Genomic DNA, 18,203 nt, shown 5'->3' on the forward strand with positions numbered 1-18,203 from the left:
CCATCCTGACCCATGAGTTTTGTTTATTGTTGAACCGTCAGGAATCCAAAGAGCAATTGCAATTGAACCATTCTGTAACACAATATTTGGCATAAATGTTAAAGTAACAATTAATGTGATGTCATTAAATGATGTTCAGTGTTTGAAAAGCTGTAGGAGGGATTCTTCTGCTGCTGGTAATATATTTACATGTATTTTGTCCAAAGGAAAGCAATAGTCAAGAACTGTACTTCAGTCAAATTTTGAGTATTAAGTACAAGTATTTTTCATTATGATACTTCTCCTCATTCTCTGCATTTAAGATGGTCATGTTGCACCTCTTACTCCACTGACAGCTATAGTTACTTTGTAGATTAGTATTTTATTTTATATTACATTACATATTGCTATTGTTTAGATCTGTACTTTTACTTAAGTTTAATGATGTTTTTTTTTACATGAAATGGAGCATAATTACATCGCAATATTATTATTTAAGTACTTTTTCCACCATTGCTTCTGGCAAAAGGCCACATAGAGACAATGGCCCTGCTGTCCACACTTGTGTGTGCGGATAGTGATTGATTTGCAACATTTAAAACACGAGTAAGATAAATAAAATGTATTGATGCCGTGGCAACATTAACAACACAGACACGGAGATATTTAAATGTATAGATTTTATGTACATATATTCATGTGGATGACTAGAAAAGAAACACTATATTCTTACAAAGGAATGATTCTGCACAGTCAAATAGTAATTTGATACAAAATTACTATAATAAATAAAACTCATCTCATTGTTTTTTTTATTCACACACACACATACCAGTTGTACAAACAATAAATTACAAGTTCAGTGCTGTTTCTGTCGTTCAGCGAGCGAGGTTTCCCCACTGGAAGAGTCAGAGTAGATTGTGTGTGTGTGTTTGTGTGTGTGTGTGTTTGTGTGAGTGTGTGTGTGTGTGTGTGTGTGTGTGTGTGTGTGTGTGAGGGTTTCTGAAATACTCAAAATGCTTTGTAACTGATGGGTTGCTTCGGTGTGTCTGCATGTGTGCATTTCTGTGTAAATATGGTTGAATACTAACACGTATATGAAAGATCTACTCATCGTACAAAAAATGTCTACATTGTGTAAATAAATGTGACCGTGTGTGGGAAGAAGAGAGAACAGTGTGTGAGTGGTATGTTGACCCGGGTCATGTCCTGTCTGAAGACCTTCCTTATGGTTCGTTTCCTGCAGCACAGGTGCCAGATGGGTGAGGCTTGCCACACAGGAAAACGGAACTAATGCAATGTAAACAATTACAGGCAGGTATTTTAAAAAGTCCATTTGATATGTAATGTATATTGCCTACACTCTTAACGCAGCCTTGATTAAATAACCAAATCAAAGCATGATATGGTGAGATTTGGTGGAGGATTTTAAGGAATGACGTCCCCAAAATAACCATAAAAGCTCCTCACTTATACCCAGTGATGCAGATTGTTTGTTTTTTTACTTAGTAAAAAAAGAAAGTTGGACATTTTGATTAACTTTCTTGAGTGATAGACAAGAAGATTGATACCACACTCATGTATGTCTGTTCAATATGAAGCTAGGGCCAGCAGTGCGTTAGCTTAGCATTAAAATGGGCAAATTGTTGTTTTTACACTCCGATTTTTGCACAAATTAAGCAAACAATATTAAGTCATATTAAAAGATGCTGGGAGATGTATTGTTATTCTTTGGACACAATCTCTTTCCCCTTGCTTCAAGTCTGAATGCTAAGCTATGCTAACCATTTCCTGGCTCTCGCTGCATATTTAAAAGGACAGACAGCGGCATCACTCTTCAGATCTATTTCTTGGCAGGAAAATGAAACTTCCCAAAGTGTCAAACAATTTCTTTAAATCAAAAGCAACATCACTTTCCACAATCAGTGTCCCAGAGTATCGATTTCTTGAGCAGGAAGCAGTTCCAGGTGAATTGTTGACAGTGAGGTCTGTGGATTGTCTGACGTAAACAAGGCATTGTTTCTGGATTTTCTTCTGAAAATTGTAAATGTCACTTCTCAAAGCTGTTACCGCCGGAAAGGGAATTCCATTCATCGACTGGGCTGGTTGCACCAGAACGATATCTCCGTATCTGGACTCTTCGTATTTTGGGTGAACGGACCCTTTTTAAAATCATCTATTCTGTGGCACAATCTGAATTTTTGTAATGTGACGAACAGCGCCCACCAGAGCGGGAAACAGATCAAACAAAAGTAGGAAAATAGAGAATGAGTGATGAAAAGAAGGAGGTGAATTGCAAAAGGACATTAATGACGGCATTAGTATCTCCCTTGCTGTCGTTGCGAGTATCCAGGGCTCACATTGTCGTACTACTGCTTCCTGAACAGATAAACAAACAGACATTGATCGCCACAACAAAACATGAGGGTCGCAAACCTCCCAGCAGCAGCATGAAGACCGATACAAACGGAGCTGAGAGTGAAGAAGCTTCCAGACGCACATGTTCATACTGTGTGTACTTCAAACACAGGCCTGGATGAATAACATGCACACACACACACATACTATAAACACACACACACACACACACACACACACACACACACAAACACACACACAAATAATCAAGCATTGCCCCAAACCTGTGAGTCATCATTAACCTCCATAAATGTTAAGGAGTGTCGTGGTTACTTTGCCCCTTTGTCAATTTAACCGTTGTAAAGTTTGTCCCCTGAAGGCCACCGTACGCTTCCGTCCCATCACACCATGCTTGTGTGTCAACAAGCAGCACAGGTGACTTGTGTCTTCTGGGGAGACTTTCTTCCTGAAAACCTTTCAAGAACTCGAGCAGAGACGTATCTGAATAGTTTAAGACTGACTGGATTTGGGATGCAACGCAGCGTCCATTAACCAAATGTCTGGGTTCACCCATTCATTCTTGGTCACCACTATGGGAAATGGTTCGTGATAAGTCTGCCCTTCTTCTTGTGCCGCTTCTCGATTTTCAGCCGGACAGATCCGTCAAACGAAGACACAGAGCGCTTACAGTCGGGTGATATGGGTAGCCCTGACCCAGGACCGTCATCATACTGCATGTCTCCTGTCTTTTGGACATTTCGGTCTTTGAGTGGCTCATAAAGGTATTTACGGGAAGAGTATTGGTAGGCGGCCAGAAGGTAAGGAGACCACCATTTCACTTACAATACTGCAAGGATGCACTCAAGTTGGTTTAAGAAATAGACATCCTGAGCAATTGACTTTACATGATTCGTTGCTACAAAGATTTTTCAATCCGGTGAGTTCTAAATTTCAACATTCTGCCCCGTTCTACGAGCTGTTCAGTGAGGGAAATGTCCAAGTCAGGGTAGCAGAAGGGGACGCAGTATGACTGGGCTACGATTCGGGCAGACGTGACGACAAGGTGAATAACGATTGCTTCCAAATCCCCACAGTGATCAGAACAGCATGAAAAAACAACAACACGACAGGCATGCCATTACAGGGCAACACACACTGAGCCTCCAGGAGTTTGGAGGCCGAAGTAAACACAATCAGTTACTGTCCATGTGGAAATGACATGCAATTTAAGTCGTTAGCTACGCCAGGGCGTTACTTGCCACTATCATACGGACACTGTCCACCGTTCTACTTGTGCTCTGCATAGCTACTATGATTCCAGGACATTCCTCTGGCATATAGTCGGGTACATCCACGACAATCTGTCTCTGGGTCTCTGCGTATCTGGTCCAGGCGCTATCAGCCAACATCCACAGTCCTGTTTAAGGTTCTTAAATGTATCGGTCCATAGTCCTACATCCAGCACTTGAGACCTGTTATCAGATGTACAGATTAAACTCCTTCCGCCTCAACATTTCTTCACCAGACAGTGTTTGAAGGCTGAGGGTCGGGCGCCTAACGTGCAGCCCTTGGACAGTTTCCCATCCTGGTTCTTACACTGCACAGTCCGGCTCTGCCAGCCAGTGTCACAAGTCCTGGAGCATGTCATCCAGGACCCCGTTACCCAACGGGGCCCGGGAGTTGGGGTGGAGGGACCGGGAGCTGTCGGTGGCCCTGGGACCAGGACAGAGGGAGCAGAGGAAGATGTAGTGGTGGTTCTGGTGGTGGTTCTGGTGGTGGTGGTGGTGCTTGAGACTTTTGTAGTGCTCTGAACAGGGTTCAACTTGGGGATGAGCGGAGCCGACGGCTGCTGTGGGGCTGTCCGTCGGGGCATGAAGAAACTATAACGAACATCCAGGGGCTTTTTAGCGTCCGTCGCCAGAATCTGGACCACCAAGGATTCTTGGAGGGCCCCGGGACCCATGCTGTGAAGCCACTCGTCCCTCTGGCTCCAGCCGCTGTAGTTGAGCACAGAACCGTTGAGCGGGATGATTGTCTCGGAGGTGGAGATCATGAACTTGCCGTTTAGGAGGTACTCGTTGCTGGGCCGTCGGAGGGCCAGGTAAGCGGTGTAGCGGGTCTGGTCCTTGGCCTTGTACTGACGAACCTTGACGTGGGTGGAGCCTGCCGGGATCTTCACCACGTCAGTGTAGCCCTTACTGTTTGGCAAGAGAGAAAGTAGAATATTAATATTATTAATATAGGTTTAAAAATACTTTCTCCTGAATTGTTTGTGTGCAAACCATCACTGAACCGAGACTCCACGATGACGCACATGTCCGCATGTGCAGAGATTCTTACCTCTTCTTGGTGAAGTTGCCCACAACGCGTATACATCCTGTGCTGTCGCCTCCACAAATACCACACTTGTCGAACTGGAGCTTGGAGCCGATGATGCCGTCGCAGCCCGTCCGTATACACTTCCCTTTCACGCACACCGAGCTGCTGTAAGGACGACACTCTGTCCCCTCTATCACCTGAAGACAAGCAGTCACAAAATCATTTCCCACATTTGTTGTACTGTACCTTTAGGCCACTGTAGTTCTACAAACAAGCTTGGAAAAGGGAGTGTTTTTCCAGTTGGTTGCAATCTACAACCTCACCACTAGATGCCACTAAATCCTACACGCCGCTCCTTTAAATACGCTGCTATCGTTCTTTCTTTTTCTACTAACTCACCCTCTGAGAGAACACCACATAGTATCCTGTTCCTTTTGCTCTGCAGGTCAACTTGCACACATCTTTGGGGAGGACTCCAGCGTACTTAGGCACCCACTCAACAAAGGTCTTCACCCCTTTCGGATCCGTCTGTGGGCCGTTACGCACCTCACATTGCTCCTGCCGGAAACTCTTATCTAGAGAAAAGTTCCATTAAAAGAGGGTTGAAATGAAGAACTAAATGATAAATAAACAACGCCTTGTGCTATTCTAACCATGCACGCATTCTCGGGCTGCCACACTCACTCGATGCTGGACATGGTGTGACGTTGCAGGACCGATAAATGGCCCTCTTTCCCGTGCAGTAGCGCCCGTTGTTCCGCGGCGGCGGGTTGTTGCACAGGCGTTGGGCGAACTGCACCCCGCCTCCGCAAGTTCTGGAGCAGGCACCCCAAGGACCCCAGGAACTCCAGCTGCCGTGGTTGGACGCCTGGGAGACGGAGGAGAGGAGAGGGAAGATGAAAGAGGAATATAAGAGTCGGAGGAAATGACAGAGGAGAGATCAGAGAGGAGAGCGGGATGAAGGGGAAAGAAAGACAAAAAAAAGAGAGGAGATGAGAGAGGAGAATTAGTGCTTATCAGAGATGTAAAGAAAAATTGTGGCATGCATTGTGGTGTGGAGAAGAGACAGAAGAGGAACGTCTCCATGTGATGAAGCCTCTCATTAAGACAGCATGACTGGATCTGTGGTGCAGCTCACATGCTTCCCCTGAGGAACAGGCTGAATGAAATTCTTAAGGTAATGTCCTTATTTTTATTTTTCCAAGCAGCGCTACATGAGTCATTGGTGATAAAAATAAAAGACTGGATAAGTAGCATTTAACATTTTATGAGACAAAGTTTATTTTAGAGTTCCACTGTTGACCCTTTATACAGTAGTACTTTCCACGGTAAAAGCCACTTAATCTGCAATCGTACTACAAGAAATCTATTTAGAGGCTAAAAGATTCTTAAGTCTAAAATGGAGGGGCTTAACGTTGCTCTGAGCCGCACACTGGTCATCATGCCAGGCAGGGAAAAGTCACAACTTGGGCCGCATCCACACATACAGTCGTCTGCCAGGGATCGAGTCAGACCCGACAAACGTCATGTGACAAATACACACAAAGAAAATATTCTTTCCAATTCCTTTTGACATTTCCTCCCTAACACACACACACACACACACACACACACACACACACACACACACACACACACACACACACACAGTGTCGACAGGCTGCCAAGAACGGATTTGGTCCTTTAACTCGTTAAGGCCAAATTCAATTTAGATCTGTTTAAGCGAGGCCAAGAAAACAAATAGCACAGATCAGCAGAGGCATAAATACAGCAGACCACACAATGAAGAAACCCGTTACACTCGTTCATTTCCTTTCTACTTCATCTTTTTCATTCCCCCCTTTTTCGTCTCCCAAAGACGAGCTCTTACGATGTGGAAATGAGTGCTTAAAATATCAGTTTTTGAACTATAAAAAGGAATCTATTTTTGATTTTGGTCCTTTTTTTAGTCACCTCCTATCTCCCCGTCCTCCGCATTCCGCTGCCACTTACCGAGTAGTGCTTCTTGCGGGTCTTGTCCACGCACTTCCCCTGCAGGCAGATGCGTCCCTTCCCGCAGGGCGTTCCCTCCACGGCCGGCAGCTTCTTGGTCAGACACACCATCTGTCCCTGGCGAATCACGGCGCACCACAGCCGGGCGCACACGTCCATGCCCGGGCAGACGGTGTACTCGGGGCCGAAGGCCAGGCGACACTGGCGGACGGCGTCGTAGCTCTGCCCCGGGAGCTCCTCGGGGCCCAACAGGGGCTGGCGGGGAGAGTCAAGGAGGCACTCGGCTGTGGCGGGAAAGAGGGGGGAGGGATTCTTTTTTTAAAAAGGGCTCTGCAATCTGCATGCTGTTGGCTGGCCTTTGTGTATAGAAGTACATATTTTAACTTTTCACAAATGAGGCCTGTATGACATATCCCTCATAGAAGTGCTGGAGCAGCAGATATGTTGTTACATGAATGATTTCGAAAGCAATGTTTTTCTGACAGAGCACCAACCGACAAAGCTTTGTGGTCGTAATAAACGACACCTTCTGATGAGGTATAGCTCATCTTGACCGGCTGCCAGTGATTTGTCTTTGGCTGCAGTGCAGCTACATTCTTTAAGAGGGTTGTAAATCACTCTCTTTTAGTAGAGCACAGCTTTGTTTTGGTGGTAAACCGCGTTCAGTGTGTGAGAAAAGCGATCACAACTCAAATTCATATGGATGCAATTTGTAGTTGGAGAAAGTAAAACTTCTGCTGTGCTGGGAAGAGTTCTTACCGTTCAAAAAAAATGCGTAACCACAGGCCAATTTGTTTCCCGGTGCCCTTAATTGCTCTTCCGTTTTCTCCCACACTCACCGTTGCCGTCGTCAAAGAAGTCCGTGATGGTGGCCGAGGTGCAGCGGCTCCAGGGTTTGGAGGCGTCGATGGAGGTGAGGATGGAGGACATGAGCCGCTTGTCGCTGTTCACTCCGAAGCGCTCCTCGCAGAACTTGGAGTCGTCGTGGGACAGACCCAGCAGGTGACCTGGGACGCACGGAAGGAGTCGACAGAAGAGAGAGATGAGGCCTTCGCACATGCGGCAAGAATGAGAAAAGCAAACATGCCGAGCGCTCGGGTGTCAGGTGTACGACGTCAGACAATGCCCTCGAGATATTAATCAGCGCTGACAGATGTGCATGCCCTGGCATGTTTACATCTTTGTTTGTGTGCGTGTGTATCCTCGCCTACCTATCTCATGCGCGACAGTAAACGCAGCGTGGAGCCCGTCGTCCTCGATGACGGCGCAGCTTCTCTCCGGGGTGCAGATGGTGCCGACGTCCGCCATGCCGAGGGTGTCGCAGGAGTGGTGGCCACAGAGGTCCTGGACAAAGGAAGTACTGTAAGTCGACATTAATACCCAAAACAGTGTGGAAAACATTCCTTTAAAGGAAGTGACTTCATCCTTGTGAACACATAACCTCTCTCAGAATAGTTAAAAATGCAACATAAACAAGTACCAATATTAATGTGAACCGAAACTCAGTTTACAGGATGCAACAGAAACCCAATGGATGGATATTTGGCCTGCTGTTTTAATGACAGACTCCCTCAGGCATCGAATTATTGGACTTTCATGCTCCCACGGTCCAAAAACACTGGGTACACATCCCATAATGCATGTTTTCGAGACCCCAGGGATATTCAAGTCAGTTGAGTCATTTTCCAACAGGCTGAGCACCACTTCTTGTGTATTTTGTTATTAAAGACTGGTGGAGTGTCACTGCTTTTTAACACTCCACTCCCTCCCTCCGCCTCCACCTCCTCTCGGTCCGCCTCATCGGGTTCCCGAGTACATAGCATTGATCTTTGCTTGGATTCCCACACATGTCCATGCAGATGAGGCCCCGGGGGGGGGGGGGGGGGGGGGATCAATCGGCTAATCGTGGCCCCGTGTGCACTCGCACCGCAGCGGAACAGAACAGGGTGCAGACGCACATCAACATAAACGTATGGACAAACGTGCGCGCCAGTGTGTGCGCGGGACATCCAACGCTCTCTCTCTCTCTCTCTCTCTCTCTCTCTCTCTCTCTCTCTCTCTCGTGGAGAGGATGAATCGTCATGTTAAGTGGCGCTGACAGGCCTGCTGGCTCGTGGGTGAGAGCTTCTCTGCGGAGGCTGTTTACCCCGATGCCCGGCGGGTCGAGGTTTTTGGAACAAACTGCCTTGTGTTCTGCGCTCACACTCACACACACATGACTGACTGGGTGGGACACACACACACACACACACACACACACACACACACACACAACTATAGGAGGTACATATAAATGCATGCATGTACAGCAGACACAAATAGATGAACACACAGAAAACAGAAAGAGAGTGCCCGCTTCTGCCAAGTGACTGCTGGATACACAAAGAGCAAGTCAAACACACTCGCTGCATGCATGGAAGTTTCTCTTGGCTTTTCCCCCTGTGCCGAAAAGCTGGAGGCAACTATGGAAGGAAGCCTGTTTGTTTTGAATCAGACAGTGTGCACACGTAGAGAATATTGTCTTCACATTTTGTCTGTTTCTCTTTTCCCGTTTCCCACACTCTTTCACCCCGACGTTCTGTACACTTCCCTCCCTCCATTTTCATTTATTTATTCATTCACCCCGAGCTCTAGTAAGAGAACCGCTTTTGCTTTTCGGAAAACACGTGGGAGAAAAGTAGAAAAATGGGAACATCCCGTTAGAGATGGAATGGCGACGCGGTGAAAGCGTCTCCTCTCTTACCCAACTTTGTTTTCAACCATAGGCCCTCTCGCACGAGCATCAAAACGAGGGAGGGAGGGAGACATGAGCACAGGAATCAGACGCTTGGGATGGAGGGACGCCGGATATTAAAGAGAAGAACTGAGAGAACAAGGAGTTACAGAACTATTGGCAGAAATAACAGGAGAACAGGTGGCAGGCTGGTTGTGAAGGTCAGGAGGCGATCAGAGCTCTGTGTGTGTGTAACAAGACCACTTGCGATCTAAGCCGAGGCTTGTGTTAAACAAACAGCCGGCCAGACCCAGACACCCACTCAAACCTCTCTCGCAGAGCTGAGCTCACTCTGTGTGGTGAAAAACGCCCTGCAGGCCGATCGCAACGAATCAAAAGCAACAAGAAGCAGCTCTCCGGCACCGACTGTAAAGGTCACCGACGTTTGGTCGCCAGTGATCGACGGAACATAATTTCATTCCCTTGCTATCCTGTGCTTTTTAGCCAGAGTGCGGTTTAAAAGTCGCTGATGCGTCGCGGCGTGAAGAGGAGGATGAACTCTCTGGCCAGTATGTCGACAGAGCCTGGGCGTCGAGGGTTTCGGGATCCGAGAGGCTGTCTGCAGGTTGTCAACATACACCGGACCAAGCGTAGCACGTGTGAAATATCAGGGACAGTCAAAACAAATAGAGGGGCTAGCTGTGACGGGGGCGAGGGCTGGGAAATGTACACTTTAATGCGCAGACACACACATAAACACGTGGAGGAGGACGAGTGCACAGGAAAGGGAGGAGTCCAAACCGCACACATGTTCACATCGACTAGTCGCACAATGACATAAGTCGGTGTTAAACACACGTGTGGAGGAAATGGTTTGTGTATCGGCGCACGCTGTGCCTACATCAGTGTGTGTCTTACATCAATCACCCTGACATAAGGGCCCTCTCAGTGTCTGCAAACTATTAGGGTTCATCAACTTTCAATGGAATTTTAATCCATTTTGTATCCTTTTTTTTGGCAGGTAAGATATCCTTGTCAAGATATTGATTATTGAGACGATGAAATGATAACAAAAAAGCTAAATAAAGTGCTGTGTTTGGCTCGTGTTACAAGTACCTCCGAGCGATATCCATCCAAACATCTGAGCTTATTGCAGCAGCATCAGATAGCGGCGTCTCCGGCCACCTTACAGTGGGGCTTTGTCCGCCATCCGAGCTCACAACAAGCCAACACGGCCATGCACAGCACTTCATGTCCCCACATACACAGACACACGCAGCTCGGAACAGTCCCCTCAATGTGCCTCGTTGTTTAGCTTTTTTCCCCCGGTGCTGGTATGTGTGGAACTGGGTGACACCGCCGCACGGGTCAGCTCACCGCGGGTATACGGGGTGTTGGAGTAATTGGACCTGACCACAAAGAGACGAGTTCCCCTCCAACCCTGTGCTCTCCCGCCGCCCCCCCCCCCCCCCCCTCTCATAAGGGAACAATGGACTGGCCTGACTTCACAGTCACAAAGTCTTCAATGAGCTTCAGTTCTCGCTCAGATGGCTCCAATAATCGGGTTCTACTTCACAGTCGCTCCAAAGACACAGATGGGAAAGGTTATTTATTTTCACGTAAACTACTATTCGACACCTCTGACAGTCAATGGAATATCATTTCCTGTAACACATCTGAACTGAATCAGCACGTCCACGATCCACTGGAGCTACAACAAAAGAGTTAACGCTTTAGCATGCTTCATATATCGATCTTCTTTTTGCAGCATGCAAGGTATGAGGTACCTGAGCCAAATCTTTCCCTCGCTGGCATTCTGTCAATGGAAAGTCTCGCGGCTCTATCCCGCTGATAAAATGACCCACTTTGTGGCAAAACAACAACATAGGTCCATCCTCCTGCGGTGTTCAGCTCGTCCGTCCGTTCTAATGATGACACGGTAAACAAACGGCAATTCAAGCACTCAGCCGAAACGGCTTTTTATAGTGAGAGAGTTCAAAGGTCAAAGTTAAAGTGGCTGCCTTCTTTGGCTTATAAAGGTTGCGACCCTCACAGTCGAGTCGTGCGCATTAGCGATGTGTTTACTCCGCACACAGATTGAGCTGCAGCAGATAGGGATCAGGACCCCGCCTCGCTCTTCTCAGAGGTCTGCGCTGCGGTGCAGAGGCCCCTTGTGTCGACAGGTAACATCTACAGTATGACCCCCCCCCACAATCACCCCCACGGTCAATTGTGAAGGTGAGATGTGTGTGAGTGGACTGGAGGCAGGTTTGTAAATAATGCAAGCGCTGCGACAGGTGAGACACCAATGCACCGACTGACAGCACCTTTTTGTGAGCATTTGTATGATGGAGGATGTATATTTCTGTGTCTGGATAAATATAAAATGGACTGCTTGGAGATGAAACAGTATTTTAAATTAGGTGGATGCTCTTTGTTCAGGGTGAGCATGAGCATTTTAACAGGATCTAAGCCCAAGTAGAATAGAGAGACGTCCACAGTCACGGTTCATTAGCTTCATGTCCAGTTGGACTCTCTGCCTTCCTGCGCAGCGGCTACCATAGAGGTCTCTGGGTAGCTGTTTTAATGCCCTCTTGACCCCGCCAAACCAAACCACCATCTGCTGTCTGGGCTCTGTCAGTCTTGCCCATGGCAGGTGTAGCGGCACTCAGGAACTGTGCCACTTTGCCAGCTCGCTGACCTCAGGTATGCGCTACCGGCTGCCTTGCCAATGCACGACGGCTCCAACTTGCAGCAGGGAGCCAGGAGATCTCGAGGCAATCCCGCCTTCTCCCACCCGAGCCGCGACAAGACCCTGCATGAGCTGAACACGCTGCGATCCAAGGAGAGCTGTCCGACCTGCCACACCCGGAGAGGTGAAAAATGCATGCGGACCCGCCGCTGCCCTGCGGTTTTAACAGCAGGCAGGAAGGGACGGAGGAGGAGAGGGATAAGGGACGGTGAAAGACGGGATTGCATGAGTGTGGTCTGGGTAAACGTGGGGCTTCTCACAGGGTGGATGTGTTTGTTTTTTCCTGACAGCTCCCAGCAGCTGACAAGCTGGAAAAGTAGCTGGGGAAAAATGTGCAGACTGGAATGATAAGAGAGGGAGGGAGGAATTGCAAGGCCGGGATGAATTAACTGCAGTTTCAAGGGAGTTTTAGGGATATTTCTGCAATGCATCCAGCAGCTGATTTCACCCCCTCCCCCCCCCCTACCCTGGGAAGAATTTGTGTGCATGGCCTCGGGCGCGCGCCTCAGATCACACAGACTTGGAGGCTTTTGGGGCCGTCAGGGGACTGGGAGGGGGAGGCTGGAGACAGAAGAGCCTGCCTAGAAAAACACCAGGCGCAGGAAATACAGTTTTTTAATGGACTTTTACAGACGCTGCTGCGCCGCATTACGCACGAGACATTCAGCAACAAGGAGAGAGGGAGAAAGAAAGCAGATAGAAAAGGGCTGGATACAAGCAGGGACATATGGGAAGCAGCTTGTGCAGCCTCCACTTCTGATGGACTGTGATGCAAATGAGGACATGGTTCACAGTTGGCCAAAACAACCACTTAATGTGTCGCTTTTCGGCTAATGTGTGTCAGTTGTTTCCACTCAGTGTGTTTTGCTGTTTATAAGCTATTCAATAAGCCACCCGAGGCTCTATCCGCCAAGTGCTTTGCTACAGCTGCCACCGCGTGCGCCATCAAAAGAAAAACAACCCGTGGCGTCACTCCACCGCCTTTGCGTCACACCAGGTGAGCGGAGCGGACAGGTAGCTGGGTGCGGAAAGCGAGGGGAAGTTTTGTTTACCTGCCTGGTGAAGAGGATGGCGGCGTCGTGGTGCTGCTGATGGTCGTCGTCCAGCGGGTTTTGCTGGTTCTGCCACTTGCAGAAGCTCTTCAGCGTCGCCGCCGCGTTCTTGGACACCTCGAGCCCCTTCTCCTTCTCGGAGATCACGGCCACTTTCACCACCGACAGCCGGATGGGGTTCTCGATGCTCGCGTGGCCGTACAGCTTGGAGGCGATGGCGGCCAGTGTGAGCAGGTAGTGGTTCAAGTCCTTGCCGTATTTCTTGGTCATGGTGTCGTCGGCCACCAGGAGCAGCTCCACGATCCTTGCGCGAGAGACCGACCGCTTGCTCCGCGTGCCATGCTCCGGAGCAGCCGCTTTGGCGAGTCGGCTCCATCGTGTTCGCCCGCGCGCGCCGTGGCCGCCCGCGCTCTCCTCCGCGAGCCCCTCTCCGTCCCGTCTCCCCTTCCCGCGACCTCTGTGCCGGCGCTTCCCCGCCGCATCCCTGCGTCCTCTGCGTCTGTCGCGCGTCCCGCAGCTCTCGCGCCCCTCGCGCATGGCCTCGAAGCTGAAGCTCTCGCGCGTGAACACGTGGAGCGCGCTCTCCGCGTCCTTGTCCTGCAGGGCGCGCACGTCGTGCTCGTGTCCCTTCGCCCTGATGATAGGCGTGATGGTGTAGCGCGCGTGGTCCACGGCGAAGAAGCCCTCGAGACCCCCGCCGCAGAGGTTGAAGACGGCCAGGGACTCCGGGTTGGAGTCCACTGTCCCGCGGTACGCGCACTCCCGCTGCACAGCCGCGGAGCTGTCCCCCATCATAGCGAGCACATACTGGGGGGTGAAGTGATGCGACAGCACCAACTCGTCCCGCTCCATGTCCAGCTGAAACCGGCTCCCATCCAGGTACACCAGGTAGCCCACCTTCCCTCCTCCGTGGTAAATCCGGTCAATGGTCCGCACGACCCCGTCTGTCCTCCGGGCAGGTGTGAGAAGCGACCCGTTCGCAGGTGGAAGATAGAAACCCTGGAAAGTAGAAAGCCCGGCTCCCAGCTCCAACTCCACGACGCACAGCAACAGTAGCCGAAACCAGAGCATGCCCTCGACCAGAGCACCACAAATCCGCACCATTGTTCATTCCAACCCGAAGAACATCTATGTATCTACTAAAACAACCCGTGGCTGGCTGAAGAGACAACTTTAAGCGTTTGTTCCTCCAAAAAGCGCATCCTCCCGGTGTCCAAATCCCCCATGAAAAAGCGCACAGTAACCAACAGGCGAGCAAACAAAACCATTGAGGAGAAGAAGAAAAAATAAATGGAAACGAAAAAGAGCTGCAGAAATGAACTGTGTGCAGGCTGGAGAGCACTGAGCTGAACTTGGAGAACAAAAACACAAAGTTTGCTCTTAATAGGACCCGGAGAGAAAAAGTCCTGCCCCCTTTGCGCTCAATCACCACTCCTCCCCCCCTCTTCGCTCTCTCTCGCTCTCTCTCTCTCTCTCTCGCTCTCTCTGTCTCTGTCTCTCTTCCTCAAATCAGAGTGAAGTCAAGTGCTGGAGGAGAGGAGAGAAACCTGAACAATGCTGTCACTGGAGTATTTCCCATTGCCTCAGCAGAGGAAAGAGGAGCCTGTTAGACTTTGCAAGTCCATCAAAATCCACAGGAATCCTTTTGAGAGGCGGAGGAAAAAGATGCAAGCAACAAAGCGAGACCTCCAAACAATCACCTCTGATTCGGAATAAATCCTCAAATCCACCTCATCAGTGACAATCACCCCCTTCTCATTAACTTCAGTATGCCAACATCACTTGAAGCCAGTGTTAAAAACAAACATCAGCAAAACAAGTTACCAAACAGGCCACATGCTGCCACTCCCCAGGACCAACAGCATGTATCACACCAGCCATGTTATTTTTACACTTTTACCACTTTGACTACTTTAATAATTGAAGGCTAAAAGTCCAACAGGACTTGACTGGAGAGTTGCGGCAAACTGGAGGGGGAATGGATAATTTATGGCCGTTCCCGAATAAAGAGTTGTGGGAGTTCACCGTTCCCGTGTGACACATTTAATGGCGTGTAGTGAGATGGAGGAAATCTGTGAGCATGCATACAGTAGATGCTGTCCTTGTGTAAGAGAGAGTGACGGAACAACGTGTGTGTGTGTGTGTGTGTGTGTGTGAGAGTTTTGCAGATGTGTGACTGTGCCAGGAACTGCCCTGGGATGTGTTTTGATTATTTATTGTACCTTTATTGGAAGTGTGTTTGCCGGCGCCAATGGGACGTCTGTGTGCTGAGAGGGATTTAGCCGTGTGTACCTCACTGGAGCTGAAGTCACTGAGTCTCTCACACACAGACACACACACACACACACACACACACACACACACACACACACTCCAAAAGTTCCAAGACACTGCTCATTTGCTGAGTCACCTAAAGGCTATTACCTCTGCACACCACAAAGGGGGTTTCAGTTGTGTGTCTGCGTGCCGAGAGGGAGGCCCCCCCCCCCCCCCCCGCACAACCTGAAAGCAGATATTACGTTTCGACTCTGCTGCGTCAAGCGGCCATGTCGCCTCCCGCTGCTAATCCAAAGCCCCTTACGACTGAGCGGTGTGGGTAGCGTGGCCTGGCTCTTGCGGGGACGCGAGCCAGGGAGTGGGCGCAAGAGTGCGGGGGCCAAAAAACGGAACACGGTGTGCTGCAACCGTTAAGCCCCCCCACCCACCTGTCAAATCCCACCATGGTACGGTCCACGCATGAAACATCCCACGAGGATGCACTCTGCATTCAAATAAGCCTCTAGAGGAACAGAAGGGTTGCATTTTGGGGTGGGGGGGGCGTGGGCTCGTTAAAAATCTCTGCTGCGGCCCTGCAACCTATTGAACATGATGTGCTCTCATGCAGCATCGAGCTGAACCTCACGTCCAAATAGCCTGTTATGCAATGCACCTCCCACTACTCGTCTCTTTTTCTCTCTGTCCTCACGTCTGGTCTCCAACCCTCCCCCCCCCCCCACCCCCCATTGCCTCACCCCCAGCTGTATCTCCTTCACACCAAACTGTCAAGTGTATTACCTGCAGTAAAAAAAAGAAAAAAGAAAAGACGCCTAGAAAGACCGAGCAAACCCGAGCTGTGTGTGTGAGAGAGGATGTTTGATCAGGACGGAGTGATGTCAAGATCGACCTTCGTGTGTGTGTGTGTGTGTGTGTGTGTGTGTAGATATGCATGAGAGTATGTTGAGTTCATCCCCATGCGTGCACACAGTAAGGCTTGTTAATGCATGTGGTGAAGTGTACTGCAGCTGCAAACTAGTGGCTTAGGCAACTTTCCACAGCATCTTTCAATGCTACACTGAAACGACACACACACACACACACACACACACACACACACACACACACACACACACACACGCTCTGGCTCATATCCCTACAATGTTCTCCTCTCCCTCCCTCTTCCTCTCTCCTCTTTGAATCTCACACACTCAGCCCATTGGAGCGTTTTTAATCCCCATCATCTAAAAACCGAGATGTATGCCAAAGCAACCATATGGACATAAACCGCCCCCGTTATCCACACACACACACACACACACACACACACACACACACACACACACAATTACACAGCAGTAACCCGGATCACACGTGTAAAGCAGTCTGCATACAGTATTGAGCATCACCAAAACAAGTTGTGTGTGTGTGTGTGAGAGAACCTGCGTGCCGAGCCACGTGTGTGGGACCGGCCCACTTCCTACGGTGGCTGGGAGGGGAGGGGAATCCAATACGGTTAATTGACGGGCCGAGCCTTTTACATAACCGCCATGCTCTATCTAAGTGGTGGTGTCAGAATCCCCCCCCCTCCCCTCCCTTCCCAAGCACTGCAACTCTCCCTCCCTCTCTAGTCTCCATGACTCCCTCTCCTCCTCTGCACACACACACACACACACACACACACACACACACACACAATCCCTCTGTTGCTCCATCTCTCCCTCCGTCCGTCTCTTCTATCCCTTCATGGATGTTAAACCAGCAATTCCCATCAGGATGAAAATGCTTCAGATGAAGGGAGCGGCAATCACAGCGCTTGTTCTCTTGATGGTTGAGCGGCGAATGGAGTGTGTGTGTGTGTGTGTGTGTGTGTGTGTGTGTGTGTGCGTACTCTCGCTTTCTCCTCCATCCCTCCTTCATTTCCTCTCTTTGTAGAAACCAGGTGTGTGCTGAGCATCTGTTAGCACGGCGCAGAGGGAGAGAGCAACATCCCCTGGGCAACAGCTAGCCTCCGCGAGGTTTACTTTGTTCTGGGGAAGACAAACACACACCTGCACACACACACGCAGCATCTCACTGCTTCCTTTTGCAAGAAATAAACAGAGACAACACAAACTCTTTTATCCACAATATAAATATATATTCATTTAAAAAAGAAATAAAAGATACATAGAGAAAAGAGACTAAAATAAAAAAGAGGCACATGTATACACCTGGGAACAGAGATGAGCAGATGGGCATTAAATGAATCTCAGAGGAGAATCTAATCAAAAACCTGATCCAGGTCCGAATGGCAGTGCAAGAAAAAACAGCAGTTTCAAGTTTGTTAAAGGAACTATTTATCTTCAAACATGTTAAACACCCACGCTCACCCAAGACATCGCTCATCCATGTGGTGTTTGAGTTCTTCTGCATGTCACAGTTAAAGATACCGTCACGTCCTCTACCAAGAGAGGCGCGTTGGAGTGGCAGAGTTATTGTAACATATCAACATTTTCAGTTCAACGCAAAAATGATTTTAGTCTTGTCAACGCAGCAGCAGCAATATTTCAATATTGTACTAATACAGGTTTGCGTGTTTTCCAGCTTGTCAGATGATAATTTTTGGTACATCACAAAGAGGTTCTATTCGTCAATTTAGAAAGAGCTGCACTTCAAACTTGTGCATTTGAGAATGAGGCTGACAGCAACAACAACAAAAAGCCCAAACCATTCTCCAGCCTACTTTTAGATGAAGACGCAGATCAAGTTAAGCACTTAAAAAGTTAAAAGAAAAGTTGTGTTT

The 18,203-nt window shown here is 48.9% G+C and overlaps 2 protein-coding genes across 2 annotated transcripts in view; one reads left to right on the forward strand and one right to left on the reverse strand.

The window, feature by feature from the left end:
- LOC137868563 (zona pellucida sperm-binding protein 3-like) overlaps positions 1-18,203 on the forward strand; it is a 251,084-nt gene that overhangs the window by 83,825 nt on the left and 149,056 nt on the right.
- Positions 778-14,563, reverse strand: LOC137868567 (A disintegrin and metalloproteinase with thrombospondin motifs 5). The gene is made up of 8 exons (XM_068705432.1): positions 13,166-14,563; positions 7,860-7,992; positions 7,488-7,655; positions 6,649-6,932; positions 5,341-5,524; positions 5,056-5,231; positions 4,678-4,853; positions 778-4,535 (listed from the first exon to the last, which is right to left on the reverse strand). The coding sequence occupies exons 1-8, from the start codon at positions 14,267-14,269 to the stop codon at positions 3,845-3,847; spliced, it is 2,916 nt and encodes a 971-aa protein (XP_068561533.1). The 5' UTR covers positions 14,270-14,563; the 3' UTR covers positions 778-3,844.

The sequence above is a fragment of the Cebidichthys violaceus genome, unplaced genomic scaffold (assembly GCF_023349555.1).
Source record: "Cebidichthys violaceus isolate CVI_PGR_0920_01 unplaced genomic scaffold, fCebVio1.0.p SCAF_118, whole genome shotgun sequence".
Taxonomy (NCBI): Eukaryota; Metazoa; Chordata; class Actinopteri; order Perciformes; family Stichaeidae; genus Cebidichthys; species Cebidichthys violaceus.